Source organism: Mesoplodon densirostris, chromosome 3 (assembly GCF_025265405.1).
Source record: "Mesoplodon densirostris isolate mMesDen1 chromosome 3, mMesDen1 primary haplotype, whole genome shotgun sequence".
NCBI classification, from domain to species: Eukaryota; Metazoa; Chordata; class Mammalia; order Artiodactyla; family Ziphiidae; genus Mesoplodon; species Mesoplodon densirostris.
In genome coordinates this window covers 148,018,245-148,036,933 of record NC_082663.1, presented here as the reverse complement: position 1 = coordinate 148,036,933, position 18,689 = coordinate 148,018,245, and the positions used below count along the sequence as shown (strand labels likewise).

Below are 18,689 nucleotides of genomic sequence, written 5' to 3'. Positions count from 1 at the left end.
ACTCTTAACTGACAGACCGGTTCAGAACTACATTACCCAGAACGCAGGGGGAGCAAACAGCTCAAGGGGGCGTTCAATAAACTACACTTCCCAGTATCCCTAAGGACGGACGTCCCCTTTCTTACCCCGGGGAGGTGGCTCCCAGCCAAAGCTCTGGCTATTGGTAAACACATGCATTTGCTAAAGCCTGTCCTGTTCTCCTAATCTTCCTGATCCACCGAGAGGCCAAAACCTGGCCCCAAGCTAAATCTTGACCCTACGATGACCCATGATCCCAGGCTGAGTCACCAGCCTTAGGTGGACCCTTCTGTCCTGGAGTGAGGCAACTGGAGGCCCATCCCCAGATCCCAGGCTGGTCTTGAGTCAGGCTGAATCCCGGCCCCAGCCTGAGCCCCCTACCTGCAGCTGAGCCCTGACCTCCGCCGAAACCTAGACTCCCCGACCCCCTACTACCCTCAGCCTATACTGAGTCTTAATCTCTGGCTGAGCTTCCACCTGGACTGACGTCAGATTAGGACTGACCCCTGACGTCAGATTAGGACTGACCTGTGGACCTTAGTTTGAGTCCCAGGCCTTCGACTGGGTGGCTGAGCCCTCTGCTAAGCCTCCTATCCCAGTCAGACTCCATCCCAACTGTGGTGCCGACCTGGGATGAATCCCAACTTCATTTAGAGGCTGAGACTCTGCTCCCAGGCTGAGCCACCGAGTTCCAGACCCCAGGCTGAATTCCTGATTCGATCTGATCCTCTAACCTCCGGAGCACAAGTCTACTTTGTAATTTGAAGTTTTCTACCTCAGAAGCCACCAGCAGGTGGGGCCAGGTCCTCGCAGAGCCATCTGTCCCAGTGTGGGCTCCCGGAGCGATCCTCCTGGGCTCCTCGGTTTGTGTACTGGGAGCCTGCGGGCTCAGAGCCTAACTTGTCCCCGGGGTCCTGGAGCCCCCAGCCCCAGCAGGGCGACTGTCACCTCTGTAGCCAAAGAGAAAGCACCAAAAGAGGGAGAGAATGAAGGAGGTTGCTGCTAGGATCTCTCCCCTTTCATCCCAGTGCCTCAAAGGGATTAACAACGTGTGAACAGACTTTTATGACAGGGACGACAGACTTCCAAGCCCCAGGGTTCTAGGGGCGGCGGGGGTGGAGTCGGAATCCCAGGGTCGGTGCAGACAGTTAAAACTGATTGTGCCTTAATGGATGTAACTGGAAAATGGGCAGGTGCAGGCTCGAACTGGACGGAAGCCGGGGAAAGGCCTGGGCCCGGCGCCCCAAGGACAGCTTGTCCTTGGTTTCCAGGTGCAGATTTGGGGAGGGAGGCAGGATGCGGTGGGGGCGCTAATGGACCAGGCCTTGGTGGAGACGCGTCCTGGACAGGATCGAAGTCCTCCCATCCGCCCTGTGGCCGGAGGGACCAGACCATTAGTGGGACGAACGTAGACGTCTGGAGCCGGGCCGGCCCGCAAGAGCGAGGTGACCTCAGGTTCTCCCAGCGATGGGGTGGGGGAAGAACCTCTTGGGTTGGGGTTTTAGTGTCTTGGCCCTTTAATGAATGGTTGAAAGGAAAAAGGAAAGGAAAAACAATCCAGGGCGGGGCAGGCGTGGGAGGACAAGAGGGTCCTAAGGGATTTGGAAAATGGGTGGGGGTCCTTTAAGGAGTCTGTCCAGTGGCTTCGGGTGGCAACTTTCCTTTAAGGGGGGCGGGGCGTCTGTTGGGCCCCGCCTCCTGGGGGTGTGCCTCACCTTTAGGGGGCTGAGCCGGAGCTCCGCGCGGGCGGGGGCGTGGCAGAGCCTATGGGGCGTGGCAGAGTCTGGAGTGGGCGGGGCATTAACGGGGCGGGGCCGGGCTCAGCGCCCTGGGCTGAGTCTCCCGGCGGCGGGCGGTGGGGACCGGGTGCGGCGGCGGCGTTGGCATCGGCGGGAGCAGCATGGATTGGGGCACCGAACTGTGGGTGAGTCCGATCCGCCGGGCTCCAAGTTCCTCCCTTCCTGGGGTCCAGACCCCCGCTTTGCCCCTGCAGTACCCTAGAGGGGTCTCTGCGCTTTCCCTTCCACCAACCCCTGGAATCCCCGCTTTCCGCCCTCATTCGGAGTTTCCTAGGGCGTTTCAGGACGCCCGGGAGCGGAGGGCGACCTTGCAGGAGCGGCGTAGGGAAACTGAGGTACGGGGTTCAGAGTGAGGAGGGCAAAAGAAGTCCTGGGACCAGGCCGGGGCGACCGGGAGAGGTCACCTATTTTGAGCGCCCTGACTGGGCCGGCGGCTTATCTTACGGCCCCTGGGCCCCTGCCCGCCCTCCGCCTGTCCGACTGGGGCGGGGGAGGGGACCCTCTGGCCACTATCAACCCCACGTGGGACCTGGAAGTACAGACCGCCCTCACGTTGGCTATAATCAACAACTAGGGGCTTGGGACGCTGTAGGGGGAAGGGGGCTGCGAGGCTCGGCCTCAGCCCCCTCCCCCAGCCCGCCCTAGGCACTGGGAGGGGCCGCCACCTGACCGCCTCGAACCTGTGCCCTGGAAGCCCCAGAAATTTTCCCCTTTCCTAGCCGGGACCTCTGACCCCTCCTCTTTCTGGGGACGGTGGCACTCCTCGGTTCCTGGGTGTCCCGGGGTAACTAGACCGCCCCACACACCAATGCTGGGATTTCTTTTGGAGGCGCAGTGGAATCAGTGAGGGAAACTGAGTCACCCTTCGGGGCACCCGGGGAAGCATGGCAACCGGGGGAACCTGGTGCCCACCCTCTGGCCATTCAGAGGCCCCCCAAGCTGTGGGGAACCCTGCGCCTCTGGCCCTGACTCACGCCGGGCCGGCCGGATTTTCTGGAATCTGGGGGGGATTAGGGGAGCCGGGGCAGGGGGAGTGGCCTTGTCCCATTCCACACCTCTCTTGGACGTCGGGAGAGGGGACCCTGTAGTCCAGCTGGGGCCCCGCCCCTGTTCCCTGGCCCATCCCGGGAAGGGGAGGGGGTTCCCGCCGGTTTCCTGCCTCCCCCCTCGCCGCTCCGGGGCGGGGCCGGGAAGCCACGCCTTCTTGGAACTCGGAGCCTGGAGGCTCCCCTGCCGCTTGGTCGGAGGCTGTGGGGTCCCAAGGTCTTGACCCCAGTCCTCCCAATCCCCCGCTAGGATCAGTTTGAGGTGCTCGAGCGGCACACGCAGTGGGGTCTGGACCTGTTGGACAGATACGTGAAGTTCGTGAAGGAGCGGACGGAGGTGGAGCAGGCTTATGCAAAGCAGCTGCGGTGAGACCCTAGGGTGGCCTCGCCCTGGGGTTAGGGGGAGCGGTTGGAGGGCTGGGGGCTCAGCCTTCCTGCCTCTCTCCGTAGGAGCCTGGTGAAAAAATATATGCCCAAAAGACCTGGCAAAGATGACCCAGAATCCAAGTAAGAATGAAGAGGGGATTGATGTAGGGCTAGATTTGGGAGGGCAGGGGGTATGGGACCCACTTCTTCTCCCTCAAGCTGGGCCACCCAAGCAGATCCCTCACTTCTCACCCCAGTTCCACCTAGAGGTATGAGCTTGGATGCAGAAACCGTATTACCTGTGTTGGAATTCTAAACCCACTACTTTCCAGCCAAACTGCTTCCGCCAGTTGACTCAAGTTCTCTGCCTCTATTTTCCTCACCTGTTAAATGGGAGAGGCTCCAACAGTTACTAAATGAATGACTCTGGGCAAGTGACTTTAAGTTTTGTGCCTCTGTTTTCCTCTCCTGTGAATTGGGGATGATGATGATGTCCTTGTAGGGGCTCATGTGAAGATTAAGATAACGTGTTAAAACAATGCCCAGACCATTTCACTTTATTCCAGGTCCCCAGGTCCAGAATCCAAAAAGCTCTAGAAATCAAAAGTTCTTTTGGTCACTTGTTTGGAGGCAACCTCCGACCTGAACTGACTTGATGTTTATTACGTTCATTACAGTCTTGGTTTTTATCCCATTTAGCGTGGATATTAATATTTCTCCTTGCAAAAACATTTATAGTATTTGGTTACAGGATGCTGCCGCTGACACCACTAGGGTGATGCAAAAAGGTGGTGTAAGCATCATATCCCCTTTCTAAAACCCCCCAAATTCTGAGAATGCTGAGTTCTTTGTCCCCTCCAAGGGTTGGGGATGCACACCAGAATTTATCATTGTTTCTGGGGTGAATGTCTTGGGGCTCACATTTTCTCATACAGAGGTGGGTCCTGGGGCATGTGGCTCCTGGGGACCCTGACCCTCAGCCCCTGTCCCCCTCCACCGCATCCCAGGTTCAGCCAGCAACAGTCATTTGTACAGATTCTCCAGGAGGTGAATGATTTTGCGGGCCAGCGGGAGCTGGTGGCCGAGAACCTCAGTGTCCACGTGTGTCTCGAGCTGGCCAAGTACTCACAGGAGATGAAACAGGAGAGAAAGATGGTGGGTGATCCCCTCTCTGGGATTTCCCAAGGGCCCCTGAAACCAGGGTGAGCCTTATCACCCCCGTCTTTCCATAGCACTTCCAAGAAGGCCGTCGGGCCCAGCAGCAGCTGGAAAGTGGCTTCAAGCAGCTAGAGAATGTGAGTTTGTGGGTGTGGAGAAGCATGGCTCTGGCCCCGAGCAGCTGGGTGAGGGTTGCCAATCCACAGAGGTATCCTCTTTGGTCAGGACCCCACCTCTGCTGTGGGTTTTCAGCCCTGACCCCCATTTGCTGGGTGACTTCCCACCAGTCCATGAAACTTTGGTTGGTGGCTCCTTCATTCTTGTTCTGTCCCCAACACAGAGTAAGCGTAAGTTTGAGCGCGACTGCCGGGAGGCTGAGAAGGCAGCTCAGACGGCCGAGCGGCTGGACCAGGATATCAATGCCACCAAGGCTGATGTGGAGAAGGTGCCTGCGGGGTCTGAGACACGCTTGGGGGTCAGGGTTGGGCAAGGCTGGAACTGGGCCATGACCCCCACCTCGATATTCCTCAGGCCAAGCAACAAGCCCACCTTCGGAGTCACATGGCAGAAGAAAGCAAAAATGAGTATGCAGCCCAATTACAGCGCTTCAACCGAGACCAGGCTCACTTCTATTTTTCCCAGATGCCCCAGATATTTAATGTGAGTGCTCCACACCACCAGCCCCACCTGCCCCCTGAAACCACAGAGTTAACCAACTCCTACACATTTGTCAAAACCCTGGCTGTAATGCCCTAATCTCTAAATTGAGAAGGAATTAGAAACAAATAGTCAAAGTGTGCTCCGCTTTTACTCAAGCTGTTCTTTCTGCCAGATTTGTCTTTCTTTCCTTTTGCAACTCCTACTTATTCTTCCAAGCCCCAACTCTAACAACACCTCTGAAAGATCTCGAATTTTCCCTCTTCTGTTTCAGCCTTGTACTCTTACTCTCTGTCCCAGCCCTGGAACTGGCAGTATTGGTGCTGGGTCTGCTTTTTCTTGAAATCCCTGGCTTCACCTCCTTTGAGAAGCCTTTCCTGACTCCCTAGGCAAGGGGAGGGGAGGTCCTCAAATTCTCCTCTGAAATCTCCCTGGCCTCCTGTTTCTTCCCTGACCACACTGAGCTGGAAGTCTCTGTGTTCGATTCTGTGTTTCCCTGCCAGACTGGGCTTGGGGCTGGGGCCAGTGTGGGTCTCCATCATGCTCGTGTAGTGAATCACTCTGCCACCAGCCCTTCCATCAGCACCCCTGAGACCCCACACCCCTGTCCCTGCAGAAGCTGCAGGACATGGACGAGCGGCGGGCCACCCACCTGGGGGCTGGGTACAGGCTCCTGTCAGAGGCTGAGCTGCAGGTGGTACCCATCATCGCCAAGTGTTTGGAGGGCATGAAGGTGGCTGCGGATGCTGTGGATGCCAAGAACGTGGGTGCCTGGTCCCAGTGGACCACGGCGGGGTGGGTGGGGGTGGGAGAGGGCAGGAGGAGAAGCCCAAAGGCTAGGCACCCAGTCTTTCCCCTGACTGCCCCTCACCATCCCCTCCCCCAGGACTCCCAGGTCCTAATCGAGCTGCACAAGTCAGGATTTGCCCGCCCGGGCGATGTGGAATTTGAAGACTTCAGCCAGCCCATGAACCGCGTGCCCTCGGACAGCAGCCTGGGCACCCCCTCAGATGGACGGCCCGAGCTCCGCGGCCCTGGTCGCAGCCGGGCTAAGCGCTGGCCCTTCAGCAAGAAGAACAAGGTGGGGGCCGGGGCCCTTGGGGTGGAGGGGATGGGTGTGAGTGGAGACAGCAGGGGCCCCCACTGAGTCAGCCCCAGCCGCCGGAACGCTGAGTCCTGGGCAGGAATTTTTCTCTTGGCTGCTGGCCCGGGCTGGAGGGAAGGAAGGCGGCCGGGCAATTGGCCTGGGAGTCCCCTGAGGCTGGGGAGTGGGGGGCAAGGAGGGGGGCCTGTGGCGTCTGTCTGCTGCTTCTCAGGATGCTGGGAGAAGAGCTGCTTTGGGTATTCAGGGCTGGGTGAGGGATTGGGACACCAGCCCTAGGGACTCCCCCCTGAGTCTCTCCAATCCTCCGGTGCGTCTCTGGGTGCCCCACACTCAGGCTGGTTTTTCTCGGGATTTTTAGCTTTCAGTGTCAGGCACATACCTGGACACCCTTGGCTTCTTACACCTTTGACAATCCCCTCGTCCCTAGTTTATACCTTTGACTCCTGTTTCACACTTTGGATCCCTCTCGGTGTATACTTTGATACCCTTCTTCAGTTTATACGTACCGTCCCCCAGCTTAAACCCCAGCTGTAACCCTTTTGGTATTTCATGCCTTTGACCCTTCTCTCAGTTTGCCCTTGACATCTATGGCCCCATATTTGTCTGAGACCTTGATTCCTGCATGCTTCTCCCTCCACCTTCTAGACTGTGAGCCCAGAAAGCTGGGGAGGGGGACAAGAAACATGGGCCTCCCTGTACCCCCAGTCTCCATTCTAGAAACTGGACATAGGATGCAAGGGAGATGGAGGGTGGGGGAGGGGTCTGGCCTTCTGGCTCACAATCTAATTAGTGCCCTCCTGCCACCTCCCAGATTTGTGTGTTGCTCTCTGCATGCATTTTCTGTGTGTGTGATTGTGCATCTTGAGTTGTGGTTTTCTTACCTTTTTTTTTTCTTTTCTTTTCTCCATTTGGTTTTTTTCCCCTTTTTCTTTATTGTATCCATTGTCCTTCCGTTCATCCGTCCTTGTTCTCTACGTCCTCCTGCCCCTCCTGACCCATGTCCTCCCTGGCCCCTGCCGGTAGCCGCGCCCTCCACCCCTCTCCCCCCTGGGGGGCCCCCTGCCCTCGGCATTACCTAACGGACCCCCGTCCCCCCGCTCCGGCCTCGACCCCTTGGCCATACTGAGTGAGATCAGTAAGTCAGTCAAACCGCGGCTAGCATCCTTCCGCAGCCTTCGAGGCAGCCGTGGGGTAAGTGAGGCCTCCGGGGGAGGAGGAGGGGGCGGCCCCAGCCTGCCCAGCGGCCGGGTGGCGGGACCCTGGGCTCGCTTCCTGCCGCCGGCTGGGCCCCCTCCTTCCATGGCCCCACCTGGACCTGCTTTGCTCTGTGCATGGCCTTGCCCCCCAAGAACCTTGGGTGGGGAGGAAGGTGGACTTGGTGTGTCTTAGGCATGTCTTAGACCCTGGAAGCTCAGACTCTGTGTTCCCGGGCTCAGTCTTCTTCCACCTTGCAGACAGTGGTGACCGAGGATTTCAGCCACTTGCCCCCAGAGCAGCAGAGAAAGCGTCTTCAGCAGCAGCTGGAAGAACGGAACCGTGAACTACAGAAGGAGATCGACCAGAGGTAAGGTGAGGGGGTGGGCAGGTAAGGAACAAGGTGAAATAATAAATGAATTACATTGAAATGGTACTCGAAGATCTCCTCCCCAACAAACTCCAGGCCCTGATGGGTTTCTAGGTGATTCCTACCACACTTAAAAGAAACGGTGACTTCTCATCTTATATAAGTCATTCCAACAAACAGAAGAAGAGCGAAAGCTGCCAGCTCATTTAGGAGGCTGGTGGAATCTCAGTCCCAAAATTGGGTTAGCAAGAATTCAAGAAGATAAAATTATGGACTTATTTAATTAACTTACGATCTTAGATTGCAAAATCCTAGCCAAGCAAGTCCAATGGTGTATTAAAAAAAAAAATCATGTGGTGGTGGTGATTGCCCAGCTACATGAATGAATTTAATGCCACTGAACCATACACTTAAAAATAGCTCAAATGGGAAATTTTATATTATGTACATTTTACCGCAGTTAAAAAAAAAAAAGACCACAAAAAAAATCATGATCATTCGGGTGTTATCCCAGTAATGCAAAGATGGTTCAATATCAAAACATCTATCAGTCTCACTTACTACATTAATTGGCTAAAAGAAAAAGAAGCATATGGTTATTCATTTAATAACTCAAAACACTTAACGTATTAATGATAAAGAAACCTGCCAGATTAAAAAAAGAAAATCTTTACTCACTCTTTCCAAGCAACAAGATTCTCTTCCCAGTCCTCTTACATAATAAGAATGATGTTTGCCACTTGCGGACAGACAGCCAAATGATGTTTTGCCGTTTGCACAGAACTTCTTGTACAAGACAGCTTTTATTGGTGTAAAGTTCCTTTTGAGAACTCTATCATTCCTGAGTTTTTATAATGGGGGGGTTATGGGTGCATGCTCTGGAGTCCAGACGGACTGGCCTTGAATTCTAGTTGTTTCCAGTTTCCTCATCTGTAATGTGCATCAGGTACTAGGCCTGGAAAGAAGTTGAACCCAGGTTTGACATAGTCCAGAGGACCATGCTTGTAACCATTACATGGAGGAAGTAGGGACAGGGGACTAATGATAGTAATACTTAGCGTTTATAGTGTTACTGTATGCCAGGCACTATTCTAAAGCCCTTATGTGGATCATTAGAATTCCCGTTTTCCTGAGAGATTGTGAGTAGAGGTAGGACCCTGACTGTCCTGTTTAGTGCTATATTTCTAATGCCTAGAACAGGTTCCTGGTATGTAGTATGCACTCAGTATATATCTGAATACATAAAGGCACTGTTCTCATCTTCACAGCAACTCACAGGAGATATATAGACATAGCTATATAGATCCCATTATTCTCTTTTTCAGACAAGCATACTGAGACACAGTGTCAGTAACTTAACCCAAACTCACATAACTAAGAAATGCCCACCCTGGGATTTGAACCCAAGCTATGAAGCACTGGCTGAGCTCCCTGAAGCAAAGCCCACATTTTTTGTTTGTTAAATCACATGGGATTCTTTCTCCTCCGTCTGTCTCACCCTAGGGAGGCCTTGAAGAAAATGAAGGATGTATATGAGAAGACACCCCAGATGGGGGACCCGGCCAGCTTGGAACCCCAGATCACAGAAACCCTGAACAACATCGAACGGCTGAAATTGGAAGTACAGAAGTATGAGGTCAGGGAAGACCCTGGGGAGGGGCGGGGCCGGCAGGCCTGGCTGAGTCACTTCTTGGGGGAGGGAGGGGGACAGGGAGGTATTGGGGGGGTATGCTTCAGCTGTTTCTCATCACTGCCTTGGATGTGCATGGGTGATCTCAGGAAACCTCCAAGCCAGAGCAGGCTGATCCCAGAGCCTGGCCCTGGAGCTGACTGTGCGGTCTCCTCCTCTCAGGCTTGGCTGGCAGAAGCCGAGAGCAGGGTCCTAAGCAACCGGGGGGACACCCTGGGCCGGCACACTCGGCCTCCAGACCCCCCAGCCAGCGCCCCACCAGACAGCAGCAGCAACAGCAACAACGGATCACAGGATAATAAGGAGAGGTGAGCAGGGAGGCCGGTGTGGGTCTGTCCCTGGACCCCGGGGGGACCTGTCTTCACCTGCTTTGCCTTCTCCAACCAGCTCTGAAGAGCCCCCCTCCGAGGAGGGTCAGGATGCTCCCATCTACACGGAGTTCGATGAGGATTTTGAGGAGGAGCCTGCATCCCCCATAGGTCACTGTGTGGCCATCTACCATTTTGAAGGTAAGGACAGCCTGGGTGGCGCATCAGTGGCTTTGGGGGCAGTGTTTGGGGCTGGGTTCTGTTGAGATCTGCCTCCAGCAGACCTGAGCCCACCGCTGCCCCCATGACAGGGTCCAGCGAGGGCACCATCTCCATGGCCGAGGGCGAGGACCTCAGTCTCATGGAAGAAGATAAAGGCGACGGCTGGACCCGGGTCAGGCGGAAACAGGGAGGTGAGGGCTATGTGCCCACCTCCTACCTCCGTGTCACACTCAACTGAACCCTGCCAGAGGCGGGAAGAGGGGGGCTGTTGGCTGCTGCTTCTGGGCCACGGGGGGTGCCCCAGGACCTACGCACTTTATCTCTTCCCCCGTGGCTTCAGCTGAGACCTGTGTAACCTGCTGCCCCCAGCCCCACCCCCCCACTCCTCACTCCACATGGACCCGCTGTGCCTTCTACCATCGATGTACATACTCATGTTTCGAATCTTTTCTTCCTGCCGCTCGGCTGGGGCCGTTTTGTTTTATATAAAAAAATGATGGAAAGCTCATGTAGTCTGTGTCTTATTAGGAGATTTGGATACCGGGGTTGGATATTCAAATACCACCCTCCTTAAGGGCCACACAGGGAACGAGGAAGGGGAAGCGAACTTGTGGACACCATAGACAAACCTTGCCCCTTCTTAGGAGTTGGGTGCTTGTCTCTGACTCTAGTAGGGAGGAGGGTGCCAGACATCACCCCTTTGGTGTTCACTGCAGCTCACCAAGGACAGGTAGCACCTGTTGAGAACCTACTGTGTGCCAGGCATTCTCCACCTATGAACTCATTCAAACGTTGAGCTTTCATCCCCACCACAACCCCTAGAAAGTACACAGCCCCACTTATATGTTGAAGGCCAGCACAGAGAAGTCAAGTGATCCAGTAGAAGTCACACAGCTTTTAAAACGTATTTGAACTCAGGCCTCTTACAGATCTGCAAGTTCTCTTTAACATTAAAAGCCACACGTTCACCCTTTGTGGGATATGTGAGGGGGCAGGTGGGAGAGGGCGTCCAGAGCCTCCAGACACCTGGGTCTTCTAGCGTGGGGAGGAGGCTGCCCTCCGCCAGGATCAGTGTGCCTTTTTAGGGCACAGGGTGGGTTCTTGCAAACCAGGTCCCCTCCTGTGAGGCAGGGTGCAGGTCCCCACTGCATTTGGCTGTGTGAGGAAGCTTGGGCCGGCTTCCTTGGTCTCCATGGAAGCCTTGGTATCCCAGCGTGAAGAGGGGGGGGGGTCTGTGCTCTCAATGGTCAGGCTCCAGGTGCTGCGACAGGACGCTGAGGACGCGCTGGAACTTCTCAAGACGTGTGGCCCACGGCGCCCCAGCTCCTCGGCTCCCCCAGAGCAGCCTCCTCAAGAAACCAGTGGTCAGGGCCTCTCTCAGCTCCGGGTGGGGCCGGAATCCTGGGGACGGGGCCAGGCGGGGCTGGGGGCGGGGCCCAGGCAACTGCCTTGCCCCTCCCACACCTGCCTTGTTCCCTCAGGGACTCTGACCCCGGAGGGACTCAGCCTGAGATTACCTGGACAACTGGGTAGGGTTAGCCGGGAGGGGGCTCCTGAGTCTGCAGCAGTGGGGGTGGGGTGGCTGAGGTGCTCGGAGGGTGCAGTCTGTTCCTGGGGCCAGATCCTGGGGGACCCACCTTAGGGGTTGTGCCTGGAGGTGGAGCCACGCCCGAGGGTGGGATTTGGGGTCCGGGCCGTCCTGAGTGACAAACTTGGGGGGGGGAGGAGGTTGGGCGATGTTGGAGGGACAGGGGGGCTAAGGTCACCAGTGAAGGCAGGGACGACCCAGGTGGGGGATCCTGGAGGCTGGGCTGCCCCAGGGCAGGAGAGGGGTGTGGCTCTGAGCTCAGCGGGGGCGCTGTTCTATTCTACCAGGTTGAAGGTCTGAGTCATTTTGGAGGGAGCTGGGCATTCTTGGTGGCGGATCGAGATCCTCTAGGGGCAGGGCCTTCCCAGTTGGGAGAGTGGGAGTGGGGCCCTGTGGGCGTGGCTCTGGGGGGCTGGGCCGCCCTTTGGGGGCAGAGGGCACTGTTTCCGTCAACACTGCAGGTTGCGGCGTGTGTTAGGGTGAGAACCCTGTGGGGCCGGGCCGTCCCAGTTTGGGTGGGGCTCTGGGAGGCGTGGTGGGAGGCTCTAGTCCCTGGCCCGGTGCGTTTGGGGGCACCGAGTTGGAGCATGAGGGGTGTTCCGGGATCCTCTGGCAACCCGGCGCAGAGGAGGCGCTCACCTCGCAGGCGCCGAGCCGCCGCCTCGCGGAATCTGGGCGCGTCCCGGGCCAGCAGACGCGCCCGGTGCAGGATGCGCAGCAGCCGCTCGCAGCTCTCGTCCAAGGGCCCGGGGAGTTCCTCGCCCTCCAGCAGGCGCACCGCGGGCGCCACGTACGGCAGCGCCACCTCCGCCGGGTCGCAGGGTCCTGTTGGGGGAAGGGTCTGGGCTGGGCTAGGGGCAGAGGGCGGGTCCTAGGGTGAAGAGGGTGCGACATACATTGGGCCGAGGCACCCTAGGACAAAGCAATGGTTGGGGTCTGGGTCAGAAACAGAGGCTTGAGCCTGGCCCAGAGCAGGACCGGGGAGTGGCCTAGGGCAGGGGCGGAGCCTGGGACAGAGTGGGGGCGGGGCCTAGGGATTAGTTCCCGACCGAGACTCGCACAGAGGGCGTGGGCTAGGGCAAGGAGGGCGGAGCCTTGCTTAAGGGGCGGAGCCTAGGACCGAAACAGCGGGCGGAATGTAAGGCCAAGGTGGAGCCTAGGACAGAAGGAAGGGGAGGGGTTTGGCACGAGACTCAGAGGCCAGAGCCTAGCCTGGATGTGAATCGGGGGCCGGGCCTAGGGCAGGGGGCGTGGCTTAGGAGAGAAGCAGGGGCGGGGACCTAAGACCCGGGCGGGGCTTAGGCCCGGATTGGGATTCCGCTTAGTTACCACTCATCGAAAGATGCCACTCACCGGCGCCCTCATCCAGCGCCCGCATCAGTGGCTTCAGCTCCTGCTCGAAGGCCAGCGCAGCCTCGGTGTGGCTCCTTCGCAGCTGGCGCCACGTGCGTTCCAACCGCGACACCTGGAGGAAGAAAGCTGAGCCCGCCTCCTCTCCACTTTTCCCCATCACTTGCTCTCTGGCTTTCTCCCCATCCCCGCTTCCCACGCACCTGGGGCATGAGCAAGGCGCCCATGACCGCGGCCAGTCCGGGCAGGTCTCCCGCCGCCCCTGGCCGCAGCGCCAGGGCCAGCTCCACCAGGCCCCTCAGGGCGGCCGCGCGCTCCTCCAGCGGCCCCGCGCAGCCCAGCACCGCCAGCGCCCCCGCCAGTGCCAGCGTCTCGAGCCTGTGGAGGCGGAAGGCAAGGGTCTGGGGGCAGTGGGGAGGTTTGCAATGCGGGGGTGAGGAGGGACAGTTGGTGGCATTGCCCATCCCCCACCTCTCTAGGGGACCGTGAATGGGGAGATTTGGAGACCCTAGGGATTCCAGGTGGCTGGCTCACCTCTCCAGCAGTTCCAACCTCAAGCGATGCCCATGGGGAAGTGTGAGCAGCTCCAGACCAGAGGCGACCCCCATGGCGCCCCGCTGAGCCTTGGTCACTCCCAGGAGACCAGTCGCCTGGCAATAGGGGGCCAGGGTAAGAGTAGAGAAGTCAAGGGAGCAGAGTGAGTATATAGATGTGAGGTGGGGTTGGGCCTTGTCCTGGCTTCAGCCCCTGCCTGGGGAGGAAAAACCTCTGTAGGTGACCCACCTGGCAATCCACCAATAGCAGGTGGAGAGCGGTGCTCCCAGGATGGTGCTCCAGGAACAGGCCATGGAGAGTATGCAGGACTTCGGTTTCCAGAGGCCGATTCTGGGAGCCCAGCAGGCAGAAGGGGTTGTCAGGTGGGCAGAAAGAGACCTCTGCCTGCGGTCTTGCAAAACATCTGTCTTCCTCCTCCTCAGCCTCCCACCATGGTGCCTCTGGCTCTGGGCAGCTGTGGCCAGCAGGTGTTCCCTGGACCCTGGGCACTCGGGGCACCAGCTCACAGTACGTTGGGGGGCGTCCAGAGGCATCAGGCAGCATCAGTAAGGATGTTCGAGGTGGCTTGGTTGGTGCTTTGGCATGAAGCTGCCCATCAGAGGCCCTGAGGCTGTCAGCAATGGACCCCAGGGGAACGGGCACCTTTAGTAACATGGAGTCACTACCTGTCCGAGGCAGGGCAGATTCAGGCATAGTGGAAGCTCCTGGGGGTCATACAAGAGGGGGTGAAAGAGGTGCACAGAGAAGATAGCTGGGAGGGGTCAGTGGCTTCATGGGCTACTAACCTCCTGGTTCATCCCCTCATTCAGCCAATAACCAGGTATCTCAGCCTATCTTGGTGCGGCTTTGAAATTGAACAACTTCACCAACATCAATGCTACACACTTACCAATGGCTTGAAAATGAACTTTCTCTGACACGTATGTAGTTTTGCAATTTTTGAATACTACATTTCAAGTTTGAATTCTTTGTTTTTGCCCCTCTGATTGAAGATGGTAAGCCCTGACTGTATGAAATTAAAATGAAGAATGTCATTCAAAATTCACAAAGCTACATAAGCATCAAAGAAACTGAATTTATCAAAATTTCAAATGATGTCTTTCGTTAAGTTTGTGGCATATTTACTTCTGAGGTTATTGGAACTTAAAACTGCACCCAGACTTTTGGGAGACTCTGTATTTACTAAGCATTTAAGTCGACCCTGTTATAGGGGCTTAAAACCTCCCCACAGTTCCCAGCTCGCTCTGAATAAGGGCCAAAGTCCTCATATTAGTCCAAGAAGCCCTCACAGTTTGAGCCCAATCTCTCGTGACTTCCCCCTCACTCCCAGTGTTTCTGCTACACTCACCTCCTTTTGGTTCAATGAACAGTTCAAACTCTTGTTCTGGCCCCAGGACATTTGCACTGGCTGTTCCCTCTGCCTGGGTCATTCTCATCCAATTATCCACATCGTTCCCTCCTTCATCTCCTTCAAATCTTTCTCCATGGGACCTTTCCTAACTACTACTTAAAATTGTAATACTCACTACCATTCCCATACTCCTTACTGTGTCCTGCTTTTAATTTTTAACCCAAAGCATACGTAATTGACTCATTTTTGTTGTTCATGGTCCTTCTTCCTCTAACAGGATGTTGGCTCCACTTGAGCAGGGATCTTTGTGTTTCTTGTTCATTGACATATCTCAGCACTTAGTAGAGTGTCTGGCACACAATGAGGGCTCATGTTGAATTGGGGGGGGGGCGGTGGACAGAGCAGTCAGGGTATAAGGGGGACTCCTCCTTTATGTAGGATGGTCAGGGTCAGCTGCTTTGAAGAACTCACATTAGATGAGAAGGAATCAACCAAGTAAAGATTAGGGAATGGGCTCTCCAATGGTGAGAACAGCAAATGCAAAGGCCCTGAGGCAGGAACAAAGTTGGAAGGTTCCAGCAACTGAAAGGAAGACGATGTGCCCAGAGTGACTACAGGATGTGAGAGGAATTACTAGAGAGGTCAGCCATGGTTAGAGAACAGAGGGCTTCTTGGAATCATTGTAAACCCATATTTTTAAGCACCTACAAAGTTCCTTAGTCCTGTGTTTTTTCGTCACCATGACAACATTGAGAGCATCACCATCTCTTTTTTCTAGGAGGTTAAGTCACCTGCCAAAGTTCACTTGGGTAGTGAATGGCAGAGCAATCTCTGAGCTATGCATTGTCCTGGAAGACCCTTACCTGAACCAGGGCGGTCTTCTGTTGGCTGCCCCATATGCTCCAAGCCTGCAGGCTGACTGTCACTCCGCTTCCTAGCCCTGGGGACAGAGATGGGAGAGATGTGTTGTCCTACTCTGCGCAGAGCAGCCCCCATCAACACCCAGAAAACCTTACATCCCATCATTCGGAACCAGCGGATCCCAACCAGGGTGACTGATACCCCCAGGGGACACGTGGCAATGTCAGGAGACATTTTCGGTTGTCACAACTAGGGGGATGGCGTACAGAGTATTCTACTGGCATCTAGTAGATAGAGACCAGGGATGCTGCTGAACATCCTACAATGCACAGAACGGCCCCCCACAGCCAAGAATAATCTGGCCGCAAATGTCACTAGTGGACAGTGCCAAGGTGGAGAACCCTGGGTGGTGTTGGGTGTCGTCAGGGAGGTTGGGAGGCTGTGGTACCTGAGTGGCTCTGTCCAAGCCGGGCCGTCTGGAAGGGTGTCTTCACTAAAGCTGCGTCGAATAGGTCCTTGCCGCGTCACTGGCCTGGATGCCACAGCTCCCGTGGCCTGGGACAGTGTACGCTGGCCGGTCACATAGCTGTGAACCAGGGCAGGCAGGCTTGGGAAACGCTCATCCTCCAGCTGAAAGAGGGCTGTGGGCCGGCCTGGCCGGGGGCGCAGGGCCACACGGAACACCTCGAAGTGTAGGACTGAGCCCCGCCAACGGCAGGAGATCACAGGGTGGCCCCCACGGGACTTAGATGCACGAACTAAGAAGTCACCATCTTGCTGGAGGAGGGCCTCAGCCTTCTGGGGATGGAGGACAGGGGCAAGGGGTTTAGGCATAAGCCTGTATCAGTAGTTAATGATGACTCCCCACCCCCCTCCACCCACTCAAAAAAACCCAGAGACTGGGTACCTTTGTGTCAGACCATTTCTTCTTTTTTCATAGGCATACCTCTGGACTACATTTCCCAGGCCCCCTTGCAATTAGCTGCCATGTGACAAGATCTGGCCAATGGTATGAGGGCAGAAGGGCTGTGGGGAATGTCCTGACCTGACCAATAAAATTCTCCTGTACAATCCTACAGGTTCTGTCCTCTGTCAGTTGATGTCCCCAAAGCCCTGGGGGATGGCGAAGACACAGGACGGAAAGGGCTTGGGTCTAACTCATTTTGGAGCTCTGCATCCCCTCAGACTGTGACATGAACTAGCCCTTAATTTTTTTTTTCTAATATTTATTTATTTAGGCTGCACCACGTCTTAGTTGCGGCATGCGGGATCTTTAGCTGTGGTATGCAACTCTTAGTTGCGGCATGTGGACTCTTAGTTGCAGCATGCATGTGGGATCTAGTTCCTCGACCAGGGGATCAAACCTGGGTCCCCTGCATTGGGAGTGTGGAGTCTTACCCACTGGGAGTGCAGAGTCTTCCCTGGGCCACCAGGGAAGTCACACCCTTAAATGTTGATCGAGTCTGGCTGGTGACACCTTGGGAATGATTTTAAAGCCACTAGCCAACACTGACTTATGCAACTTCCAACCCAAGGACATGCACTGAGCTTGCTATGCAAATGTGGCTTCCAGAAAAGCCATTCACTGGGTCCTTCCAAACAGACTGTGGCCTTTAAATCAACCTTTAAAAAAATGGTCAAGTAGTCTTATGCCAGCCATGGTGGCTGATGTGAAAACAGGGCTGAGGGCCACAACATCACAGAGGGGCAAAGTGGAGCTGGTGATGGGGGCTGGGGACTGGACAGTATGCGCAATGGACACATGTATAGCCCTTGTTATTTGCCAGGCACTGTTTTAGGTGTAAAATGTATGAACTCACTTAATCCTTTACCAAGGTTAAGAGGTAGGTGCTATTATGCCCATTTTACAGATGGGGAAACTGAGGCCCAGAGATATCAAATACCTTGCCCTAGTTCACACGCAATGTGAGTTGTAGGGATGGGATTTGAACCCAGGCCGTCTGGTGCTAAAGTGTGGTGTTTTAACCACTAAGCTATCCTGCCTCTCATGATTTGATTGGATACCCCCGGTCCTGGGACTCCTGAAGGTGACCCCTAAGTTGGAGATGAGGGTGAGGAACTTTGGATTGAGAGGGAGATGGGCCCCTGGCGGCCACGGGTGGCCTGGGATCCAGAGAGAGAGAGAGAAGCAGAGCCAAGGGGTGGTTTGAGGGGTCATTAGGACCCTCTTCAATCCCCAACACCATCCTCAACACCATCCCAAAGGAAGTGATAATTTAAATATAAGAAGTGACATGCCACACCAACCAAGCTTCAAGACAGTCCCCAGCCCTTGAGCCACTCTTTCCAATAGACCTTGACCCTAAGCCCCTCATCTGGGATCCAGGAGTCCCCAGTAAGTCAAAGGTCAAAGGGGCGAGACTCCCCATCAGATGGTCCCCATCAGATGGTCCAATCAGGAGGCAGCGGTACCTGGCGGGACAGTGGGCCGTGGTACCAGGGTTGGCCAGCAAAGTCCTCTCCATCCTGTGGCACCTGCATGGAGTTCTCAGGGGCAGAGTGTGCAGGGGCTGTGCTTTGTACTTCCAACAGGCCCCAGTCTTCCTCATCTGTAAAATGGGAATAATTACTCTTGAATCCTGAGCGTCCGGCTCAGCCCTTCCATGTTCCTCATGGTTTTGAAGACAGCAGCCCATATCTTACTGAACCTTAAAATGCAACTCTCTCTGTATATGCATATATAAACATATATATTATATTTTAATATATAGTATATCTTTACATAAATTATATATAATATATTAAAATATTTTAATGTATACTATATAATATTTTAATATAGATTATTTATATATTTATATTTAAAATATATAAATATAATTATATATAAATATTTATATTTAAAATATATAAACATTTTTGTATAACTATTTATATATTTATACTTTAAGTTAAAGACGTTACCCTTAGTCCGATTATATATCTTAATTATAAATTATATCTGAATTATATTTGATATATATATATATCAGATTAAAATCAAGCTATGAGTAACTTTAATTTAGAATAGCCTGTGATTTCATGGAAAGA

At 55.0% G+C, this 18,689-nt stretch overlaps 2 protein-coding genes across 4 annotated transcripts; one reads left to right on the top strand and one right to left on the bottom strand.

The window, feature by feature from the left end:
* The first annotated feature begins 1,841 nt into the window (after positions 1–1,841).
* On the top strand, positions 1,842–10,267 carry TRIP10 (thyroid hormone receptor interactor 10). 2 transcript variants are annotated; one of them, XM_060094289.1, is made up of 15 exons: positions 1,842–1,942; positions 3,114–3,229; positions 3,314–3,370; positions 4,237–4,384; positions 4,462–4,524; positions 4,728–4,832; positions 4,919–5,047; positions 5,661–5,807; positions 5,931–6,125; positions 7,173–7,340; positions 7,604–7,713; positions 9,217–9,349; positions 9,566–9,711; positions 9,791–9,912; positions 10,023–10,267. In XM_060094289.1, the coding sequence occupies exons 1-15, from the start codon at positions 1,919–1,921 to the stop codon at positions 10,169–10,171; spliced, it is 1,812 nt and encodes a 603-aa protein (XP_059950272.1). In that variant the 5' UTR covers positions 1,842–1,918; the 3' UTR covers positions 10,172–10,267. The 2 variants fall into 2 exon arrangements, with proteins under 2 accessions (XP_059950272.1, XP_059950271.1); XM_060094288.1 differs by lacking the exon at positions 7,173–7,340.
* Positions 10,268–11,013: 746 nt separating this feature from the next.
* Positions 11,014–18,199, bottom strand: SH2D3A (SH2 domain containing 3A). 2 transcript variants are annotated; one of them, XM_060092329.1, is made up of 9 exons: positions 18,072–18,199; positions 16,087–16,436; positions 15,641–15,717; positions 13,655–14,130; positions 13,406–13,521; positions 13,075–13,249; positions 12,875–12,986; positions 12,161–12,346; positions 11,014–11,334 (listed from the first exon to the last, which is right to left on the bottom strand). In XM_060092329.1, exons 1-9 carry the CDS (start codon positions 18,138–18,140, stop codon positions 11,174–11,176), a joined length of 1,722 nt encoding a protein of 573 aa, XP_059948312.1. In that variant the 5' UTR covers positions 18,141–18,199; the 3' UTR covers positions 11,014–11,173. The 2 variants fall into 2 exon arrangements, with proteins under 2 accessions (XP_059948312.1, XP_059948313.1); XM_060092330.1 differs by having other exon boundaries at positions 13,075–13,272; positions 13,655–13,756.
* Positions 18,200–18,689: the final 490 nt, after the last annotated feature.

Excerpts from the sequence above, each read along its gene's own strand:
- SH2D3A (XM_060092329.1), bottom strand. The coding sequence starts at position 18,140 with ATGCAGGTGCCACAGGATGGAGAGGACTTTGCTGGCCAACCCTGGTAC. Across the intron at positions 13,522-13,654 it reads TGCTATTGGTGGATTGCCAG|GCGACTGGTCTCCTGGGAGT; the intron begins GTGGGTCACCTA and ends CCCTATTGCCAG. Across the intron at positions 11,335-12,160 it reads GGCGGCTCGGCGCCTGCGAG|GATTCCGGCCCCACCCGGAG; the intron begins GTGAGCGCCTCC and ends CCCCGTCCCCAG.
- TRIP10 (XM_060094289.1), top strand. The coding sequence starts at position 1,919 with ATGGATTGGGGCACCGAACTGTGG. Across the intron at positions 4,833-4,918 it reads CCAAGGCTGATGTGGAGAAG|GCCAAGCAACAAGCCCACCT; the intron begins GTGCCTGCGGGG and ends GATATTCCTCAG. Across the intron at positions 5,808-5,930 it reads ATGCTGTGGATGCCAAGAAC|GACTCCCAGGTCCTAATCGA; the intron begins GTGGGTGCCTGG and ends CCCCTCCCCCAG.